This window comes from Ambystoma mexicanum, chromosome 13, assembly GCF_040938575.1.
Source record: "Ambystoma mexicanum isolate Mex_15411 chromosome 13, UKY_AmexF1_1, whole genome shotgun sequence".
Taxonomy (NCBI): Eukaryota; Metazoa; Chordata; class Amphibia; order Caudata; family Ambystomatidae; genus Ambystoma; species Ambystoma mexicanum.
Genome location: NC_090938.1, coordinates 578,941,034 through 578,964,770, shown reverse-complemented (window position 1 = coordinate 578,964,770; position 23,737 = coordinate 578,941,034). Strand labels below are relative to the sequence as shown.

Sequence of the window (23,737 nt, the reverse complement as noted above, 5' to 3'; positions counted from 1 at the left end):
CGACGCATAAGGTTCCGGCTGCATCGAAATCTACGGTGAAGCTGCTTGAATAGCTGAAACCCCTCCCGGAGACGCCGAACATCCGAAAGAGTCTCGCAAAGATTGTTTCGGCGGCCAATAAGACTAGGGACAGGTCGAAAGACATGTCCACCCGTCGGGAGCGTCAGGAAGCCTATGCTGAGAGCCCCCAGCCTTTATCTAAAACTCTCTTAGACAAATCTCGATGTTCAAAGCAGGTAGATCCCCGGGACAAGCACTTTCCCCCTCTGGCTCCTCTTTATGGATCAGGGATAGGTTTGAGGGGTGTATGAATAGGCTTGCAAAGTTTGTGGACTTGTCAGAAAAGTTTACCACGCCCAAGAGGCATAGTGAGGAGGACCTTTACCCCACATTGTCTGAATTCCAGAGGACCACCTGTCCTCTTCATGAGGAGGTCTTTGACCTGACGGATCAGGAAGATGGTCCTCAAGACCCCTTTTTATAAGAAGATGATCCCTTTGAGTATCCCATTGACCAGGCCCCAGATTGGGGAGATGAGCCACCGGTGGATAACCCACCATGGTTATCACCTACCAATAACCCAGATCCTGACACAATATTCATGGACCCTCCCGCCTCCCCACCTCTGCGACAGTCCTCTCCCATAGATGACCAGATGACACTTAATGCCATTAGCAGCCGAACATTTTCAAATAGCCACGCAAGAAGCAGTGCAAGACTCTGACTTTGTGGAGGATATTCCAAAGGAGAGGCCACCTGCCAGTCAGGCTATCTCTTTGCTAAACTCCATTAAGCGGTACATCGCCCCTTCTTTACTGACGCCTTCACAGACCAGAGCTGTGAACCCACGGGTGGAGAAACTTTTTCGCCCCTCCCCAATCTATCTCTATATTCAGGGACATGCCATCCCAGATTCCACGCTGTTGGCCAGCTATTGCGATGTTCAGTGGAACCTGCTACAGGAGGGCCTGCAGGAGGTCGCTGAACCAGTACATTCGCATCTGTTCACGATTGTGTCAGAGGTTAGACAAGTAAATCACAATATCCTTAAGAACACCCTAGATGCTGCAGAGACCGTCGGCCAAACTCTGGCCCAGGGTTCCCTTTTGAAAAGATACACCTGGTTAAAAAACTCAGGGTTTAAGCCGGAAACGCAAGCGTCTCTCATCAACAAACCTGTGGAGGAGTCTAACCTGTTTGGCAAAGCTGTAGATGAGGAAACCACAAAAAAAGAACATGAAACTTTGACATTTTTAAACCAGATCACCAAGGCCCTTTCAGCAGCGATGTGGGAGTTCTTGCCACTCCTTTCACGGACAGTCCTATTCACGTTCCCCAAATAACCAATATGGAACGGGAAACACATGATCCTCACGTCCAGGGTCCCAAATCAGTATTCACCTAGAGTACAGTGTTGTGGGGAAGGAAGGGGTCGCAATGCCACCCCTAGAGACTCCCCGGCCTCCAGTCAGAAATGACTTGCAGGTCCGGGTCCCCTCCAATTCCTCCCCGGTCGGGGGACGTCTAACATTATTCTAACACACATTGGGAGGGGATTACCACAGACCAGTGGGTGCTCAAGACCGTCATCCACGGTTATTGCATAGAGCCGGTCAACTTGATTCAGACCACCAAGGTCCAGGCATCTAACACCGGAACACCCGATGATCATGCTACAAGAGGTCGAGATCCAGCAGGAAAAGGGTGCAATCGAAGTCGTCCCCGTTCTACAGTTAAACAAGGGTATTTATTCAGTGTACTTCCTTGTACCCAAAAAGGATCTCACCATGCGCCCTGTGCTAGACTTGCGCCCAGCGAACAAATTTGTCAAGTCACAAAAGTTTCGAATGATAACGCTGCAAGAAGTAATCCCTCTGCTAATGCAGGGGGATTACATGGCAACATTGGACATGAAAGATGCATACTTCCATATTTCAGTGTTGCCAGCTCAAAGGAAATACCTAAGGTTCATGATATAGAACAAACACTATCAGTTCAAGGTCCTTCCCTTCGGCATTCCCTCTGCCCCAAGGGTATTTACAAAGGTACTGGCAGTTGCAGCAGCTCACCTGCGCAGGTGATCCATGCCAGTATATTCTTACCTCGACGACTGGCTCATAACAGGGTAACATGCCTGCCAAACACCCAAAATACGATAGACCCACTCTTCAGCTTGTGATTCTCCATAAATGAGAAGAAATCCAGCCTAGACCCCAGCCAAGTCAAGCAGTTTCTGGGGTCCCTAGTTCACACGGAAGACGGCCTCATCTTCCCCTCCAACGAGAGGGTTCAAAACATGCTGTTTCAGATCCCTCAGTATGTTGCCAGTCGAGAGGTGATGGTACGCAAGGCGATGCGACTGTTGGGGATAATTGCATCCTGCATATACTTGGTCCCTCAAGTACGTTTGCGCATACACCTCATGTAAGAGTGGCTCAACAGCCAATTGTGTCAGGCCAGCGAACAATGGGACAATATAGTGGTTGTCTTGGTGGCCCTCGTTCTCTCTGCAGTGGTGGTCGAGGGAAAACCTCTTGAAGCGGAAAACCTTCACCAGCCCCGCAATAGAAGCCGTGTCACGACAGATGCATCTCTCACGGGGTGGGGAGCTCACCTCCTTCAGCAGACGGCGCACAGCACTTGGTCCCCAGCAGTAGCATCCAAGCACATAAACCTGTTGGAACTGTTAGCGGTGATCAAAGCTCTGGCTTTTCAGACACAGTTGCAGGGAAAGACAGGACTGGTTCTCACGGACAGCACCACAGCCATGTACTACCTGAACAAGCAAGGGGGCCACTCACTCTCCAGGGCTATCCAAACTGTCCCAGAACATTTGGAAGTGGGCTCTCAGACACAAGATGATCCTACTGTTTAAACATGTTTGAGGGGAACTCAATCTTCTGGCAGACGTGCTCAGCAGAGACTTCCCACTACCCTTAGAGGGTACGAATGGTGACTGCACGAAGACAGAGGGCCTCATTACACGGAAGGCAGTAACCATGGCGATATTAGCGCCATGGTTGCCGCCGGTAATTTACCGAGCCTGCCATGGTGAATGGCGGAATTACCGCCCCATTCCAAGGTTGGCGGGGCGGTAATTCCCCATTCACCATTCGCCCTTTCCCATTCCCATTTGAGCCCGCATAGGGCTCAATGGGAATGGGGAAGGTGGCAATTACGGTACCGCAAATTGCGGTACCGTAATTGCCTTCAAGGTCCCTTTGCGGGTCCCGTTCTTAACGGCTGGTAAAACCAGCCGTTAAGGTAGGGACCAGCAAAGGGACCTCGTAGTGGGGGCGGTAAGGGATTACCGGCACCAGTGCCCTTACCTGTGCCGGTAATCCCTTATCGCCATCCGTGTAATGAGGCACATAGTCTCCAACATTTTTGAAAAATGGGGCTTCCCAAAGATCGACTTGATTGCAACTCTGGAGAGCTCACAATGCCCAGATTACGCCTCAAGGTACCCTCAGAACCGATCCAAGGGGAATGGTCTCTGGATAATATGGTCAGGGAATTTTTTTTACGCTTTTCCCCCAAATGCCCAACTCAACAAGATTGTGCACAAGATGCATCAGGAACCAGTCACCATGATATTGGTGGCCCCGATGTGGGCTCGCCAACCCTGGTTCTCTCATTTTATGGAGATGTCACTCTTTCCTCCGATGAAACTACCTTGCCCATACTACATGATATCTCAGGACAAGGGGGAAATACTTCATCCATGCCCGCGGACTCTCAACTTAGCGGCCTGGCACCTGAGGTCATAGAGTTCGGGCATCTCCAACTTCCTCAGAGATGCATGGATATACTTAGAGAAGCAAGAAACAGCAGACATTGCTACTCCAATAAATGGAAACGCTTCGTCATCTGGTGCAATTCCAAGTGCATCAATCCCATTGACTGCTCTCCTACTCATATTGTACTATAGCTGACTCACCTACTAGACTCCTACTAATTCCCTGAAGGTCCACTTAGCTGCACTTTCAGCCTATACCACGTCCCATCGAAGGGTATCGTGGAGGAAGATCCCAGTAATTAAAGCTTTCATGGAAGGGGTTTAGAGAATTCATCCCTGTATTTCTATCCCGGCTCTCTAATGGGACCCAAATGTTGTATTAGCCAGACTTATGGGATTTCCCTTTGAACGTATGCACAAAGCAAGCCTCAAAGCACTCACTTACAAGACTGCCTTCCTAGTGGCAGTCACTTCAATAAGGAGAGTCGGTGAACTCCAGGCCCTTTCAATTCTAGACCCCTTTGTTACAATTGGTTCTGCGCACTCACCCACGGTTTGCGCCCAAATATATTTCTAAGTTCTATGTGAACCAGTCAATAGAACTACCCACATTCTTCCAGAACCCCACTAACGTGGCGGAAAGCAGCCTACCCACACTGGATATGCGCAGGGCAGTCATGTACTATCTGGAAAGATCTAAACCACTAAGGAAAACAAACCAGTTTTTTGTTTCAGTGGCGGCTGGTAGAGAAGGGGACCCTGTCTCTAAATCCGCCATCTCAAGGTGGATTGTCAATTGCATCACTCGCTGCTACACTCTTGCCAAGAGATCTGCCCTGCAAGCCTAAAGCGCACTCTACTGGGGGCACTGGGGCATGCATTGCAAATGTTCCTCTCTGGTCCATTTGCAAAGCAGCAACCTGGGATTCTGTACACACCCTTACAAAACACTATTGTCTAGACACTCACTCTAGGTCTGATTCTCAGGTGGGACAAGCAGCACTAAGACATATTTTCACTACTGTTCCTTCTCACATCCCACCTCCAACTCCGGGTACTGCTCGCTAGTCTATGCACAGCATGTGATTCTAAGCAGATTCACAAACATCAGAAGACATGCATTACTTACCGTAATAGCATTTCTGATGATTGTATCTGCTTGGATTCACATGCGCCCACCCCTCCTCCCTGGTTGGATGGAAGGAACATGGACATCTACTTCTTCTATCTTCAGTACTCACTCACGATAGTCAGAAAAAATACAATCGGAGTGACCTCGATGCGTGAGGGATTTTGGGTACACTACACGTCATGTTTGGGATAGTGTTACAGGCACGCCCATGTTGACGTCCCCTTTCGATCCTAGAAAGACAAGATGCAATACTCTGCGGTTACCACTAGATGTTGGACTATGTGCACAGCATGTGAATCTAAGCAGATACAATCATCAGAAATGCTATTACGGTAAGCAATGCATGTCTTTCCACATACATGAACAAATGAAAGGACAAACACGTCAACAATTTGACTTAAACTGAACAATTTATTTTACAAAACTACTAAATGGGTATTGTAATTATAATAGTTTTTTTTATAATGTGCTGAATACCGAAGAGGTTTCTAAGCAATGACCCGGAACAGCGCTCAAACTTATTTATATAATGTCACCACCCACAGTGTGCTATATATTGGAAATGAAAGGTCCATGATGACACAAAACGATACATATTTCCAGTGCAAGTCCATGTTGATGACTATGGATTTTCCATATCATAAACGTTTGTCCTCATAGTTTCTTCTTCCCAAATAGCTGCCTGCAGCCCTGCCTAAAGCCTTCTTCAAGACATCAGTATTATGTTTTACATAGGTCTGCTAAAAATGAATGAATATACTCTATGGGAAAGTGATTGGAAAAAAAAGTTGAATCATACTGTTCTAACCAGTGATTATTGCATTTCAGTTGCCTCAATAGTTACATAGTCACCAAATGGTTAACTGTGCAGTATAACTTTTGATTTTTATGGATTGACTGCAAACCTAGCTTCAGGAAGCAATATAGTGTGCACTTAACACCGTAATCGACCATAAACTAACGTACACTAAAGCAAGACGAATCAACGAGTCGAGTGCAACTACTGACCCATCTGCTAAAAGTTAAATGTGATCACACAAACACAGGGTGCCCACCTGGCTCTTAATATTTAATGGCTGACTGGTGATCCACATTGTTTCCATACTACATGTTTGGTAAGGTTCACTAGTCTGTGGGGGTCATTTTGCTTTTTTATGAAAAGCAAAAATAAATGTGTATATATGATGGTCATGTTGGACTTAGGCGAGGGATACTACTCATCCGCTTAGTTTGGTATTTAATGATAAAACATTGACATGTTTCTCCACCACTATTCCATGTGCATGTGTCACTCCTCACTGTTAATTATTACTGTGGGTTAGGAAGTGACTATAAAATGAAAGCTATGCAAATTTGCAGCATTCAATGCTTCCAAATGTCTTGTAGACAGCACCGCGTGCATGCTGCTCTAGTCACGGATTTTATCAAGCAGCTGGAGGTGTTGATCTCAGCATGCACAAACTACATTTGGCCACATTAATGCCCTTTGTGAAATCTTTGCACACAGTAGATTTTTCTTGAGAAGTTGTTCAGTTTACAGGCTTCCTGTTGTTGCTCTCCTCATTTGATCTTTCCCATGGAGTCAAGCCCCTCTGCTGAACACAGTTCTTTCTTTTCATGCGCTTCAGGCACTAATTCACGTGCCGAGTGTGACTAAATGTCCATTTGTTTTGAATTGGCAGTACCACTTGAAGCATGTCCTTAAGTGGTACTTAAGTTTTCTGTAATGATTTAATTTACTAGATGGCGCTGTAGAAATGAGGACATGCAGCCAAGTTTGAGGTTGCCGTGTATCGTCGGATTCTCGTTTCTGGTGTTTCTTAATGACCCCATAATAGGACTTTCTGAATTATTTATTCAATTCGTTTGTGTTCCTGAAATCAGTTAATCTGAAGAACCGTGTTTAATGAAACGGGCACGAAAACATACAGCAGACAAAGAGCTCAATGTTCGCCCTGCTGAGAAATGCAAATTGCGAAGTGTAGTGTTTGCTTACCAGTGTGGCCCTCTAGAGATTCTACAATAGGTTGGATGCTAGTTGCTACATTCAATACTTATTGGATACAGTGGCTAAAGATGTTGAAGAAGTCTGAAAAAATTGCATAGTCAATATAATTTGGCGAACGCAGACCCTCACTGAAACTATTGCCAATTTCAAATTCAGACTCTTGATTTAAGAGCATGGGCAGATCACTCTGGAAACGAAGCTTGGCAACATAATTATGATTTGACCAAAATGTAAAAACAATTCGAGTTTCATATCTGTCTTTTTGTATCTCTGGGCTTTGGCGTATAGTATGAGGATTCCGAGAGCTTTTTGAGACTCGCATATTTTTATTTGCTGAGATGTACCTAGCAACCACAGCTGTGAGTGCAGATATCCATGCTGGAGAAGGAAGCCAAGACAGTGATTTGATTGGTATCAGTCGAGCCAGATATCCTGTTTCTATTTTCTGGCTGCTGTGGAGTTAATTTGTGATTTATGTTTTGTTTGGTTCAAAAATGTTTATTGCCGTTTTCAAAGAAGTCAATATGCAAGATGAGAAAAAGTCTGTTTGATGTGATGGTGTACTGCAGGGGAAAGTAGTTGCAAGCTCGCCATCTCAATTCTATACATGCACACAGAACACCATTTATTACTTATCAAGAGTCAAAAATCAATAGCTAGAGGCGAGTGCAAATTTTGCACCCTCGTGTACAGTAAATGAGTAATCCTTTTGTAACTAAGCGCTCTCATATTTGACAATCTAGTAAAAGGAAGATCACAGTGATTCAGTTAAAGAGTCTGCGCTGGGGCATATAGAACGTATCTTCAGAGCACAATTTGGATCTTGTGAGCCTACCCCTAGGTTCAACTTGGCAGATCACACAGCTGAGCATGGTCTGGTGTTCACAGGCCATGGGGGTGGATCCATGTTTCTCTAAAGGGAGTCCTCATTGATGCTACATATGGGTGTTTGTATGAGGAAATCAATGGCATTTCGGATCTGTAAGCATGGGAGAACGGAGAGGGGGGAGAAGAGGTGGCAAAGTAGGAGGGCAGAGGAGGAGGAGAGCATGTGAAAGGTGGGGAAAAGAGTGTATAGACTTAGGAGGAGTAAAAGTAGGAGGAAGACAGTGGAAAGACTAGAAGAGATGGGTATAGGAGGAAGAAAAGAGAAAGAGACTTGCAGTGGAAAAAGAGCATGAAGAAGAGTGAAGGACCAGGAACATCTGAAGGGGTGGGGGGAATTGTAATTGAACCACACGAGGAGTAAGGAGAGAATAGGAAACAAAGGAATAGAAGACAGAAAGCCCTAGGAAGATCGAAGAAATAGTTAAAAGGACTGAAATGAAAGGAAACCAGAAGAGCCAGAAGGAGCTAAGGAGAACGAGAGACGAGTAAAGCCAAAAGCATAAGATGTTGAGAGAGAGAAGGGTGACAGCGCAGTTAGGAGGTGAATAGGGAGAAAGCAAGGTGCCCAAACAACTGAAAGGAAGGAAGGCAACTAGAAGAGGGGAAATGTGGTGTGGGGGCTGAAAGCCAAAAGGGGAGGTGAATAGGGCCATCTATAGTGTTTAGAACAAAGCAGTAGGGAACACCAGACTGGGGAGCAGAAGGGATGAGAGTGAAAGGGAGATCAGACTACGAGACACATGCCGTGTCAGGTGGTACCTTGTGGATGGGGCACAATTCAATGGTGGCAGAATGTGGCACCTGCAACATGGGTCCTGCAAAATCAATTCCCTGACCCACTGTGGTCTGGAGTCACCTTATAGAAACTGAGAACAGCAACCTAGGTCTCCTAGAGCCTGACGGGTATAAGTGACCTCCAGAGAAATGAACAGCCTGACCGAACAATGGCAGAGCAAGCACTAAGCAAAAAGAATAAAGAAGTGCCGTGAATAATTGATACCTCACAGTCTGTGGATGACTCTGATTTTGACCACCAGGTGGTGGAGGCCAAGGGAAGAGTGCGATGGACTGGGGGTTTATGGTCCTTAAGCAATCTGGAATTGCATTTTCTCATTTTAGGTTTTCACCTTCCTACACCCAGCCCACCTGAGGCCTTTGGTATATCTGTGTTAGAAAGCTTAGTTCAAATGTTTTTTGTTTTTTACAGAAGTCTCTAGTTGATCCCCACCCTCGTCTTGTCCCACATTTGACAGCTAAGGACATTAGAATACAGCTAGTAAAGTGTACAAGATCATACTTTTTTTGTTAGGAAGCTAGAATCGTAACATCCTGTTCCACAGTCTGCAATTTAGCCACTATACCACATCCTTTCTAAGGTAGTGTTTTTCGTTTAATAAAGTGCTTTATATTAGGCTCTTCTTTTTTGCGACAGTGTCAATGCATTTTGTGGAAGCACAGAGGGATAGTTATTTGGCCAGGATTACACAATTTTGTCAAGTGGAAACACCCAAATAGAATTTAGATTACTGTTTCTAAAGTGTTCAACTTATCCACTAGGCATCTTCTTTCTGTCTACTTCCCTTTGCTGCTGTTTGTGTGTATTTGGTGGGTGGAGGCAGGGTGGAGATGTGTGTCTACGGGAAAGAGGAGATTGCATGGACGTTGCTGTTATGTCTGATTGGGTGGATGGAGAGTGAGGAACTATGTGTGGGTGGAGTGAGTGGAGCATGTCAACGTGTGAATGGTTGGATTTTGTTCAGAGATATGTATGTAGGACTGTCTATGGAATGTGGTTATGTGGCTGTCATGGCCACACACCTCTGAGAAAGGAAGCCGTGGGGCTTGAATTTGCTGAGTATCTAAGCAATGCAATGGCTGAGCTACCTGAATTGTAATTATTACTAATCCAGCTTGATCATTATGTACTCCGCACAGGTTCTGTAGACGGACATGATGATACACTTGTCAGTTGTTGAAAATCAATGATTTCCTTTTTCAATATTGATGGCAATGTCATCATGGTGGCCAAAGAAGTAAAAACCTTGGGGTTCTACCTCGACTCCTCCCTGAACATGCGTAAACAGATCAGTGCAACCGCCTCAGCCACGGCTTATACCTGTAAGCTTATCCGTGCCTGCAAACCCTTTCTGATCACTAAAAGCTGCATCACCTTAGCCGGAGCTTTAGTATTATCTAAAATTGATTACGGCAACGCTCTCTATCTAGGGACCAGTAAACATACTATTAAGAAACTCCAGATCCTGCAGAATAATGCACTCAGAACGGCCTGGAGTATAGTATACCTCACAGACATGTCTCTACAACGAGACGTGTTATCAACTGGCTCTCCATTAAGGAGAGAATACACCTTAAAACAGCATCCCTGACCCACAAATGTCTCTATAATGTGCCCCTCAAAACCTTATTGAAAAATGTACCAAATATAACCATGCCCGAACTGCAAGATCCTCCAACTCTTAATGCCTTAAAGTACCAAGATGCAAACTCCAAAAAGTTGTCTGCAGCAGCTTCCCGGTTACGGCCGCTCAACTGTGGAACTCCCTACCCTCCACATTAAGAGCTGCCCAGTCCTTCTACAAATTCAAGAAAGACATGAAAAGTTGGCTTATTGCCAATGACACACCCTACTAGACCTAACCAGCCCTCCATAACTGTATCCATGCATATCCCTATGGTAGATCTCAATGTTCCTGTTATGTTCATTAATCTCCTCTTGTATTATATGCCTGCTTGTATATTACCCAGTGTATATCTGCCTAGTGCGTTAACAATGTCTACTGTATGATCATGTAATTATGTATAGTATTCTCCTCTCCCCCACTGTACTTTTCCCTGAGTGTAACTAAGAGAATGCATATCCTTGCAATGCGCCCAGTTACCCCCGGGTAGGGAGCGCAATATAAATAAACAAACAATGATCCTGTTGGTCGCTGTTCCGAGTCGCTTATCGCTTGATGTGCTTTGCACTCTGCAGTAAAATGCACTGAGAATGGGCACGCGTGGCTGGCTGGTATACCCCGGAGCAGACGTGGAAGGGATGCGAGAGTTGGTGTGCTGCAGCATACTGGGATGTTCTGTGCACTCTCCCCACCTGCCATGTCACATTGACGCAGTAGAAATATCTCGGAAACGGTCGGTCCTGTGGCTTTGAAATGTGGTTTTCGTGCCCTTTGAGTTTTGTTACTAGCGTCAAGACGCTTAAAATGAGCTGTGCCCGGTACTTTTATGACCACAATGATGTTTCGCCGATTTCAGGTAACTGTCTCATGTGTGAAAGGGCTGAAATCTAGGGAAAGTAGTGGGTGTCCAAATGTCATGTAGCCAGTAATGTCCTGAAGGTCATAACAGGTAACTATGCAAAAGTTGGAGACAATTGGTGGAATGGTTTGGCATTTTATAAGGAACAAACTAACAGATTTTCTGCATTATATATAGAGAGATGGTGCATAATGGAAAAACTGCTAATCCTCGACTTGTGCTAGTTACTCATCCACTGCAAATTGATCATTATAGGAAGTCCCCATACCTAGCCATCAGTATTCCTATCACTGCCTGGGATCTGTACTGCCAATCGCCTGCCTGCTGCCATAATTACAGATCCCAATTAGCACTCACATGATCCTCTTCCAATGATTATACATGCACCCCTACTACCTCAAAAGTAAATGTTGCCCCCTCAAACCACTTGTACTTTTCTAGTCGTTTGACAGTTTGTTTCTATTCCACTCCTGCTGCTCTTATCCTGTCAACTTTTCCCCTTTTGTTTTCTTTTCCCCCACAGACCACGGCCTGGTTTAACTTGAGAAATATCACACTAACCGGCCAAGCCTCGGTTCTGAAAGACCACTCGGGTGGTTGTAGGCACAGTATAAAAGTGTATTAACATAACTTATTTTGTCTGCTTGTCAATTTGCAAATTCTGCTTCATGACCTCTTTCCCTTAATCCCATTTGATGCCCATGTTTGCTAATCCTCTTTGACACTATTATTGCTCAGTAAGGGGCAGTGATTTGTGTGTTATTAGCCAATGTACCACAGAATAATAAAATGTCTAACAATGGTTATATTCGCTCATTTGTTGCAAAGTAGGAAAAACTTCATAATGATCCATGGTTTGAACTGTAGAAGATCTTGCTGAAGTGTGTGATTTTAAAACATTACATTTTCATGGTTCAAGAAAGAGCATTGTTTGCTAAATGTTAAACTGTTTTCATTTCCTTTGCAGACGGACCGTGAGGTGGACAGAAACGAAGGTTTACAGTTTGCTAGGAAGCATTCTATGCTCTTCATAGGTAAAGTATCTACTTGTGAACAGAAAATAATTGTGGGTGGGCGGCCGCTCAGTTAAGACAGGATCATATTGAGTACATTGTGGATGATGGGTAGGCAAGATACCTACAGAATGGAGGGCAGAAAAGAGGAGATATTGATGAATAAAAACACCCTACCAACACCCAACATTTATTTTATTGTGGATGTTTTTGTGATGCTAAAAGGTGGTCTGATTTCACATTCTTGCTTTCTCTGAAGTTGGACCTTTCACAGTGCACTAGTCGCTGATTCTCAAGTAACATCTAAAAGGCTATTGATGTTGCTAGACTAAACAATGATTCAGTGAGCATTGGTAGTCTAACATACCAATTTTTAAGATGGATTTTCAAGCTACAATCTAATATTGTTTCCTACCTGCCATGTTTATAGCTACCGAATTACAGCTCCAGTGAGTGTATGTTGTAGGAGAATAAAAATTGCGTTTAGCTAAACCCAGCAATTCGTGCAAAGTAAAAAGTTGACTTTTATCCTTCAAGTTTCTCTTCGGATCGGGCAGTGATAATGTTAGAGCTCTTTCCTGTACACAGTTCTTCTTTGAAGATGGGTGGGGGGAAGCCGCAAATAGGCTCCCCTGTCAGTCGTTTACTGTATTTTCTTTTGGAGGCAGTGGAGTATTTCTAGTCCCTATTTATTTTGCTGGGGATGTTTTCCTATCGTTAGTGAGTAAATGTGTTCAAGTGTGCCGCTTGACTGGGGGACTTTCTCTTCCGCTTAAATGATTCAGATTTAGTCATTTTCCCTTGTTGGAGGATTAGTTTAGCCACTTCTGTCTGGCTATCCATCTCTCTATCTCTATGGCATAACCTGTTCCTACTTTATTTTGCACTTTTCTGCCCCGATATTTGTTAGGTGCCCATGACTTACCTACCTGTTCTTTCTACCCTAGTAAATGTCCTTCATTTTTCACTCTTTCAGTACGATCCACTCTACTTTCTAGACTAAATACGTTCCAGATTATGTACCAAAGTACTTACTTCAAAATGTCTAAACCCTTTCAACTTCATCTGCCACATCTATAACCATCCTTGATCAACCACGGGGATGTTTCATACTGGTATGTCTGCTGAATAGCAAGGCAGGTGCTGTGATTTAAGAGTAGAACAAGAGCTGATTTTGATGTTGCCCGGTTTAATGCCACATGGCATTTTCTTTGAAGGTAACAAAATGAGAAGAGCCTGTATAAAGGAACAGTAGTTTCTCTCAAACATAAAGGATAATGTTCGAGACTATTGTCGCCATGATTCTGATGTCACTCATTAGCTATCTAAGGGCATTTTAAACAAATGAATGTCAACACTGTCAAGTTTTAAAAATACATTCTTTCATCTTCATTGCATGACACCAGGCAAGGATGTAGGGCACAGAATAAGCTTCCTCGATTATTCTCCTGTTTTCAGAAAACTATACGACTGTTGAGACTGCTGGCTATATAATAAACACCTGGGAACTATATTAAGAAGAAGAAAGAGGACACAGAATATTATTTTCAAGGGTGGAAGATTATAAAACTGATACAATATAATAGTTCCGGGGAAACCTGGCTGCAGACTCTTTTTGAATAGTTGACTGACAACGCGTATGGATGTCATAAAGTAATCCCTACTGATATAAGTTAGACAACCTGATATTGATCACCTAGGTGTCTTCATTCTCTGAGTGGAATGGGCCTACGCTTGAAATATCCAGAGAATTAGCACTATCCAATAGAAAGATTTTACATCCACAGGAGAACTCTGGATAAAGAATGGATATAATGTGCACGTGTACTGTTTACATTTACATATACCTTTTGGTGTACTTAGGATCAGGGAGACCATAAAAGGTTAAACAAAAAAGTTACATATAAATTGTGGATTGAGATAGTATGTATTTCTGTTTTTGTAATGTCTGATTTATACCTTTTTTTTGGTAGCCAAAAGAACATACTAACCTAGAAAAAGCCCTAAGGGGTGAAACATTTGCACGTCCTCTGAGTTTATGTTGGTACATTACCTTGAGTTTGTTTTGTGTTACAATACAGACATATATCATTTTGGGTTTAAATACAATGCGAAAATTGTTGTGATGTGACAAGAATATTTTCGTTGAGTACTAGACTTCTTGGATACAAACAACATTACTTAGGTGAAATCATATATTGATTAGTGTTGAGATTGAAATAAATCAAAACAGGGTTATTTACATAACCATAAACCAAGCGCAACTATAGTCTGGAATTTGTTCTTTTGTAAGTTCCTATTTGTGTCCATTTCTAATTGTTTAGACACCTCCATCAGTGGAAGGGAAAACACCCATTGGTCCCCCCTCCACAATCCCATAGAAAAAGTTCTGTACTAAGAATTCACTACATTTTGGGACTCTTCATTATGACCTTTGAGGGAGGCATGGTATCACAAGAAGACACTGACACAAAAGCTGCACATTTCAAAACCTTTATAGATGGGTTAAAAGGGGTTGGAAAACTCCTATCTGGCCCTATAACTAAGATGGGAGCATTCTCAACCATCAAACAAAAAGAAAATACAGTCCTAGTCAGTCCTTAGTCAAAATAAAATGGCCTATACTAATAAACCTAATGCCTACCCTCTATCTAATACAATAAATGCGTAAAGGGAATGCGTAATGCAAAAAGGAAAATCGTGTTCAAAAGAAATGTCAATATGGCTCAGTAAACTCCCTTCCCCACATTTTGTAGCACAGGGTAAGGTGGCACACTTGGACCTTGCAACAAACTCTGGCTTCAGACACAAGGATGCAGTTTGTTTCGTTAACCAGGCCCACTTGGCCTTCCACGAAAAGTCACTAGTTTATCTGCTGGACATCTCGGCTTTCTCTCACTCCAGCCTAGGTCACCTTTTAGCCTGCAATACAGTTAAACAAAAGTTTGTTTCCTTCTGGTTACCACAATTCAGAACAGGTTTCCTTGCGCCAGGCTCATACCTTTCAATTACAATTTGTGGGGATTCCCTTCCCCAAGCTTCAATCACACCATCATAGGCTTCCCTCTGTCGGGCTCAAGCCTCCTTTCACTTTTATTCCGCTGTTGAAGACTTTCGAAACTCCAGGTCTTTTGCTTTTACCTTGGCATGACCACTTTGACCTTCTTTCCTCAAACATCACTTTTTCTTTCCTACACCAAGGCCTCTTGGTAAATGCAGTTTCAAGCACAGTACTTATTTCAAAGATCTCTCACATCCTGATCTCTCTCTGCTGGGATCAAACCTAGCAACAGTTAAAATCTTGCTTCCGAGTTACATTTCTTTACAATGCTTTACTTTATCTCGCGTTTTATCGGCACAGACGCAATCTTCATTCGTTAGTTACTGTTGCCATCAAGTTTCATTTAACACAGACCGGACTTTCATTGCTTTCATCAACTCACTTGCTATGTTAATTCATTTTCATCTTTGATCCTGAAGTCAAGGCTAATATCACAACTGCCTCTGCACCTCCCCAATTCTGCCGTTCACCTAGAAGCGTAGCTGATATCCTTGAAACACAAAAGAGTCGTGTCTCTTCTCTCAGGCTGGGCTTTCTTGCATAGCTATCGAAGCCCTTGGGAGGTCACAATGTCTCACTAGGGTGGCCAAGGTTTCTCTGTACCTCGGTTCCGTCCCTCGGCCTGTCACTCTGCTCTGCCTGGTTCACCGTCACCCTGGAAGAACTGCTCCTTCGAATGGATTCTGTCCTCTCACGTATTCCTTATCTTTGATATTTCCAATATCCCAGCTTTGCTGCTTCGGAATTTTTTTTTCAGCAGTTCGCGCTGTGCGCCTCCTGTCGAGTCGATGTCCCTCAGAGGCCTCAGTCTCGATGTCACCACAGGTATATATAGCACACCCAGCGCCCTTTGGCATCAGTTCCGTTTTTCCACGCTTATAGCTATGGATGTGGTACGCCTCGTTCCTGACAGGAATATCTTCGAATCTTCTTAGAAATGTCTTCACTATCTCGAGTTCTGATGTGAAATGGCTTTGTCTTCAGTGTTGTCCATTCCTCGATCTGGCTTCAAAAAATGCGGCGACTGTGGAGCAAAGATATCCATGATGGACCCTCACAGGATCTGCCTGTGGTGCCTGGGGTCGACTCATCTGTCTTTGGAGTGCGGGGACTGCCCATCTATGACGGCCAAAGCCCTGAGAGAGCGTAGAGAGAAGCTTCCGGCAGGTAAGCCCCAAAAATCCCCCTCTACTCCATAAAAAAAAAAGACCTCAGACGAGTTGAGGACAGTTTCTCCTCGTCGAAAAAAGTCCAAATGCTCCCGTTCACAAAGTGGATCACACAATTCGTCGAATTCGAGACACTGAAAGAAATGGCACCATAGATTGCCATCTTCCTCGACTTCTAGTTCACCGGATCAGGTCGTTTGCCCCACTAAATCTAGTTCACTGGCCAGTGGGAAGAGTTTAGACTCCGAATATTAAGGGTTTTCGAGAACGTGGCCTTGGCCCCCTCGACTACACCTAGCGGCGATGCTGCTGTCGAAAGACCTTGGAAGCTGTCATGATCTCTGCTTCCAAAAGGTCAGGGTTTTCCCAACTCCCTTTGAAGCAGATCCATAACCCAGGTTCCGAGTGCCAACCAGTCCCAATTGGGACCTTTTGGACCCAGTCCTGGCGCCAGTGGCACCAGGCTCATAAATATGCCCAGTCCCAGCGCTGGAAGCGCCGGGCTCATAATGCTTGGGTGGACTTACCTGCAGCAGACCATGCTGCTTACTTGCCTGCCAGTTGAGCCTCTGATCCTCTTCTGTTTGGAACTACTTTTCCTGTTGGGTGGGGCAGGAGCCACTCCCTAGATTCAGAACACTGGAACTCTTCTGGAAAGCAGGAACTCTTTTCTTACCTAGGCGTGGCTGTGGAAGGAGACACCTAAGCACTACAGGAGGCTATTTAAACCACACCCGATGGATAAATCTTGCTTTGCGTTATTCTGCATCCTCTGCAGCAGAACGCTCATCGTGTCTTCTGCATCTGATCCTGGGCCTAAGGAAAAAGGCGTACCATCCTGAATCCAGTCTTCAGCAACACCTATAAAGACAAGAAAGAACAGGTTAGCATTACGGTCTTCAGTGACAGCTCTTCACTTACCTGGTCAATCGGCTGTCACCAACGCCTCGCGCTGCATTCCGGCATCTGAAAGACAAAGGCTTACCTACTCCTCGTGCGCTCCGGAGGTCTTCACACTGCATTCCGGCATCTGAAAGACAAAAGCTTACCAACTCTTCGCACGCTCCGGAGGCCTTCGGCGCTGCATCCCGCATCTGAAAGACAAAACAAGGTGCGTTTAAAGACATTGGGGAACTTTAATACTCACGTGCCATTACTCCTTTCCACATCTAACCCAGTGGGTATTCCGGCACCCTGCAGCCGCTCCGAACTTGTACCTGCAAAATAAAAAGACAGTTAGAGCGCATCGTGAAGCAGGCAACAAGCGCTTACTTACGTGCTTCCAGGCGCTTCTATTCATCACACGGGCTCCATCTTCAACACACTTCAGCCCGTCATCCGCCATCGCCGGAACCCTGCAAAACAAGAAACATCAGTACTAAAGACTTTAAAGACATTAGAATTACTCGAAACTCACCGTTCGTGCAGTAAACGACGGACAGCAGTCCTCTGAAGTCAAGAGGCCTGCTCCCCTTATCCAGTGAAGAAACTGGTTACAGCACCCTGCCCCGAGGCAGATGGAGAGCACGGCGTTCACTTACCTAAGGTGAGAGCGTTAACCTTTGGGGTTCTACAGGAGAAGAGAAAGGGAAGAAGAGAGAGACATTCAATAACCCAGTTCCTTAATCCCATATTTTCTATCTGTAGACATCTTACCCTTCGAGTCAGACATAGAGTGCACAGAGGTCCAGCCCAAAGAGCCAGTCGTGTGTTACACATCACCTTTGAAGATACGGTATACGCCCAGTCAAGACCGGCGCTTCTACCGGAATCAGGTGAGCGTTACAGAAGCACAAGAGCCGTGCGTCCTCTGTCCTGGCGGCCAAGTCTCCTTGAGAGCAATCCCATCCCTCTAGTCGAGACAAAGTCCACTCAAAGACTAAACCGTCGACGAACTTGATTCACACAGGACCGAAAATTGCGTCATCAACGCCATCTGTGCCGATAAAGGTGGAGAAACCATCGATGCCTTGAGTGTCGACCTCCTCAACGCCACATGTGTTGAAGCCACCAACACAACTGTCAAAGCCATCGATGTCCATGTAGACAATTTCAACACTTTCGACTCCTGTCACAATAAATATTATGTCAACTTCGGTTGAGAAGACTTATACTCCTTTGCCATGCTCAGAATTCTTCAAATCTCTTCATCTATTTATGAAAATGCAGAGAAATCCTCTGATGAAGGGGAGGCCCTTTGGGGTACAATATGGAACACCATTGATATCAGAGGACTTGGGCATGAAAAACTTGCAAGAATGCCTTCATGAGGCTAGTGTAATGGACATCTCTCCTGACGTTGAATTTGGAAGAGCAGACCATGCTGAGATGACATACAGGCAGCTAATGTCAAGGGTCATGGAATACAAGGGGTGGTCAAGAGCTACACCTGTCTTTGAACAAGATGATCTCACTGACATATTGGACGATGGTCCACAGGAGGACCCAATTGTCCCTTTTCATCAAGCCTTACAAACGTATGTGGCTTCTAATTGGTAGGCACCAGAGGTTATTCCAGCTGTAACTAAAAAGCTGACGACTAAGTACAGAGTTTCTAACTCTGATCCTTTTTACCTCTCCAAGCAGCCAACACCATAAAGCCTGGTAGTTCAGGCAGCGACCTTCACGAGTAGGCAAAATGCCTATCCTACAAAACCTCAGGATAGAGACGACAAATGTTATGAGACCCTGGCCAAAAAGGGGTTTTCGTCCCGCAGTATGGCCTTAAGGTCAGCCATTGCTACGTACATGCTAGCGAGGTTCACACACACCCTTTGGGAGCGCATTTCTATGGTGGCTGACTATATCCCCGAAGGGGAGGAGCGAGACGGATTCCTTAACATTGTGAAGGGTGGGAAAGACGCAATGTGCGAAACCCTCCAGACTGATTTTGACTCTGTTGACAGTATCAGCAGAGCTTTGGCAGCTAGTACAGTGATCTGCATATTTGCCTCGTTGCGAAAGTCAGGATTTGCCCCAGACGTACAATGCAGGCTTCTCAGTATGCCCTTTGACGGCACTCATTCATTTGGAAACAAAGCTGATGAGAGTTTGGAGAAACTGCAAACTTCCAAGGCGGCGGCCAAATCCCTTGGAGCTGCAATAAGACAAACTCCAAACCTCCCCACAGGTACACCCTGGTGGGGTAGGTCCTTCCGCCATTACTCCACATTTGGAAGAGGCAGAGGACAGCCAACTCAGTGAGGACAAAGACGATTCTGTAACGCTCACCTGATTCCCGCAGAGGCGCCGGTCTTGACTGGGTGAATGCCGTATCTTCAAAGGTGATGTGTAACACACGGTTGGCTCTTTGGGCTGGACCTCTGTGCACTGTATGTCTGACTCGAAGAGTAAGATGTCTGCAGATAGAAAATATGGGATTAATGAACTGGGGTTATTGGGTGCCTCTCTCCTCTTCCCTTTCTCTTCTCCCGTAGAACCCCAAAGGTTAACGCCCTCACCTTAGGTAAGTGAACGCCGAGCTCTCCATCTGCCTCGGGGCAGGGTGCCGTAACCAGTTTCTTCACTGGATAAGGGTGCAGGCCTCTTGACCTCAGAGGACTGCTGTCTGTCGTTAACTGCACGAACGGTAAGTTCTGGGCACTTCAAATGTCTTAAAAGTCTTTTGTAATGATATCTCTTGTTTTGCAGGGTTCCGGCGATGGCGGATGGCGGGCTGATGAGAGTTGAGGATCGAACCCGCGTGAGGAATAGAAGCGCCTGGAAGCACGTAAGTAAGCGCTTGTAGCCTGCTTCACGATGCGCACTAACTGTCCCTTTTATCTTGCAGGTACAAGTTCGGAGCTTTAGAGAAGCTGAAGGGTGCTGGAATACCCACTGGATTCGGCGTGGGAAGGAGTAATGGCACGTGAGTAATAAAGTTGCCCAATGTCTTTAAACGCACCTTCTTTTGTCTTTCAGATGCGGGATGCATCGCCGAAGGCCTCCAGAGCGTGCGAAGAGCTGGTAAGCTTTTGTCTTTCAGATGCCGAAATGCAGTGCGAAGACCTCCGGAGCATGCGAAGAGTAGGTAAGCCTTTGTCTTCAGATGCCGGAATGCAGCGCGAGGCGTTGGTGACAGCCGATGGACCAGGTAAGAGATGCGCTGCCACTGAAGACCGTAGTGCTAACCTGTTCTTTCTTTGTCTTTACAGGTGCTGCTGAAGACTGGATTCCAGGATGGTAAGCCTTTGTTCCCTTAGGCCCAGGATCAGAAGCAGAAGACACGATGAGCGTTCTGCTGCAGAGAATGCAGAATAACACAAAGCAAGATTCATCCATCGGGTGTGGTTTAAATAGCCTCCTGTAGTGCTTAGGTGTCTCCTTCCACAGCCACGCCTAGGTAAGAAAAGAGTTCCTGCTTTCCAGAAGAGTTCCAGTGTTCTGAACCTAGGGAGTGGCTCCTGCCCCACCCAACAGGAAAAGTAGTCCCAAACAGAAGAGGATCAGGGGTTCAACTGGCAGGTAAGTAAGCAGCATGGTCTGCTGCAGGTAAGTCCACCCAAGCATTATGAGCCCGGCGCTTCCAGCGCTGGGACTGGGCATCTTTATGAGCCTGGTGCCACTGGCGCCAGGACAGGGTCCAAAAGGTCCCAATTGGGACTGGCTGGCACTCGGAACCGGGGTTATGGGTCTGCTTCCAAGGGAGTCGGGCAAGTCCTGATCTTTTGGAAGCAGAGATCATGACAGCACCCCCCCTCAAGGCCCCTCCCAAACCGGGCTTCTCCGGGGGTTTGGGCTTGTTAGGAAATGTTCGATGAAATCTTTTGATTAGACGAGGCGCGTGGACATATTCTGCAGGTTCCCAGGATCTTTCTTGGGGACCGTAGCCTTTCCAGTAAATCAGGTAAAATAGTTTAGATTTGGAGATCTTGGAATCCAGGATGCTTTTGACTTCAAACTCGAGTTCTCCATCAACTAGAATAGGTTTTGGAGATGTAGTTAGTCGGGTTTGAGGTTGCACGGGTTTTAATAGAGAGACGTGGAAGACCGGATGTATCTTCATGTGAGGGGGCAAGTCCAACTTGACCGCTACTGGATTTGCTATGGTAGTGATGGAATAGGGACCAAGGTATCTTGGGTTGAATGTGCGTGGTCCTTTTAGAGGTAGATATTTGGTGGATAACCAGACTTGATCTCCTACTTGATATTGGGGGGCTTCCTTCCGATGTTGGTTTGCTCCTTTCTTGTATTGTTCTTTAGCCCTTTGAAGGTGAGAAACGGCTTCCTTAAAGGCTTGGGTGATGGTAGAATGCAGGTGGTCTACTGCTGGTGTTCCAAGATCTTGGAGTGAATCCAACTCCGAGGTTCGAGGGTGACTACCGTATAAAAGAAAAAACAGGGTCTTCCCAGTTCCCGAGTGGACAGAGTTATTGTAGGCATATTCGGCTATCCAAAGGATATCTTTCCAAGTTTTTTCAGTTTGTGGTAGCATGCAGCGCAAATACTGTTCCAGAGTTTGATTGGTCCTCTCGGTTTGTCCGTCGGTTTGAGGGTGGTGGCTGGTCGAAAGTCTCACATCAATTTGAGCCGACCGACAGCAACTTCGCCAAAAATGAGAAATAAATTGACTACCTCGATCCGAAATTAGAACCGAAGGAAAACCGTGCAGTCGGACGATGTTTTCGAGAAATTCTCGGGCCAGAGTTGCTGCTGTTGGTAAGCCTTTGAGTGGAATGAAATGCGCCATCTTGGAGAATAGGTCCACGATTACTAGGATCGTATTGTATCTGGAGCATGGAGGTAGATCGGTGATGAAGTCCATAGAAAGCGTATGCCAAGGGCGAGGCGGGATGTCAATAGGGCGTAAGAGGCCGGCTGGTTTTTCCTTTTGACTCTTGTTTTGGGCGCATACTCCACAGGACATTATAAAGTCTCTGATATCTTTTTTCCAAGACGGCCACCAGAAGTAGCGCTTGATCTTTTCCGAGGTCTTGGTCATACCGGGATGTCCTTCCATTAAAGAATCGTGATAACAAGAGATTACCTTTTTCTGTAAATCTGTGCTGGGCAGGTATAACCGTTCTTGGAAATATAATAGGTTGTCCTTCACCGTAAAGTCCTTTCCCTGCAGATGCCAATTCTGTATGTCTGCTGGAGTTACCAGTAGCCTGGCTTTATCCTTAACTTCCTCTATGGATTGTGTGGCGATTACACCTAGAATTCTTTGTTCGGGAATGATAGGTACAGGTTTAGGATTGATCAAATGTTCTTCCACTCCCATCCGAGAAAGGGCATCAGCTTTACCGTTTTTTGTACCAGGTCGATAGGTAATTATGAAGTCAAACTCGGCAAAGAATAGTGCCCAACGGAGTTGCCTAGAGGATTGAGCTTTTGCGGTTTTCAAATATTGCAGGTTTCGGTGATCTGTAATCACAGTAACGGTGTGTCGGGCCCCCAGAAGATAATGCCGCCAAGCCTTAAAGGCGGACTTGGTAGCTCGAAGTTCCTTATCAGTATTAGTGTAATTGATTTCAGGAGGCGAGAATTTGCGGGACCAAAATGCCACGGGATGCAACTGATTGGTTACTGGGTCCTTTTGTGATAGAACTGCCCCCATGGCAAGGCTCGAAGCATCAGTTTCAACGATGTAGGGGAGTTCTGGGCGAGGATGTTTTAAGATCGGTGCAGAGATAAATCTAGTCTTCAAATTCTGGAAAGCGTGTTCCGCCTCGGTAGACCATTCAAAACGTTTGTTTTTCTTTAACAAGGGGGTGATGGGCTGGACTATTCGAGAGAATTCGGGGATAAACCTGCGGTAAAAGTTAGCGAAGCCTAACATGCTTTGAACACCTTTTACGGAGGATGGCGATGGCCATTTGAGAATTGCATCGACCTTCTTTGAATCCATACGCACTCCGCTAGGTGATAATATGAATCCCAAGAATTCAACTTCAGTCACGTTGAAAACACATTTTTCCAATTTAGCGAAAAGTTTGTGTTGACGCAATCTCTCGAGGACCATTTTCACGTGTTTCCGATGTTCAGTTTCCGATGAAGAATAAACGAGGATGTCGTCAATGTAAACAACAACGCACACATCTATGAGCTCTCTGAGGACATCGTTCATAAAATATTGAAAGGCGGCCGGGGCATTGCAAAGTCCGAAGGGCATGACCTGATATTCAAATAGCCCATACTTGGTGCGGAAGGCCGTCTTCCATTCATCGCCCTCTTTTACTCGTACCAAGTGGTAGGCTCCTCTAAGATCCAGCTTTGTAAATATGCATGCTTTTCTGACTTGGTCCAGGAGTTCAGGGATCAAAGGTATCTATTCTTAACGGTGATCTGGTTCAGGGCGCGATAATCTATACAAGTTCTAAGGTCCCCTTCTTTTTTTGGAACGAAGAACAAAGCTGAGGAAGCAGGGGACTTGGAAGGACGAATAAACCCATTTGCTAGGTATTGATCCAGGTATTGTCGGAGGTGAAGATTCTCAGGCTTGGTGA

At 45.4% G+C, this 23,737-nt stretch overlaps 1 protein-coding gene across 1 annotated transcript in view; it reads left to right on the top strand.

The window, feature by feature from the left end:
- LOC138521507 (ras-related protein Rab-18-like) overlaps positions 1 to 23,737 on the top strand; it is a 609,882-nt gene that overhangs the window by 452,145 nt on the left and 134,000 nt on the right. The window contains exon 6 of the mRNA XM_069634405.1: positions 12,014 to 12,080. Coding sequence (XP_069490506.1) covers positions 12,014 to 12,080 — 67 coding nt within the window. The remainder of the gene's footprint in view (positions 1 to 12,013; positions 12,081 to 23,737) is intronic.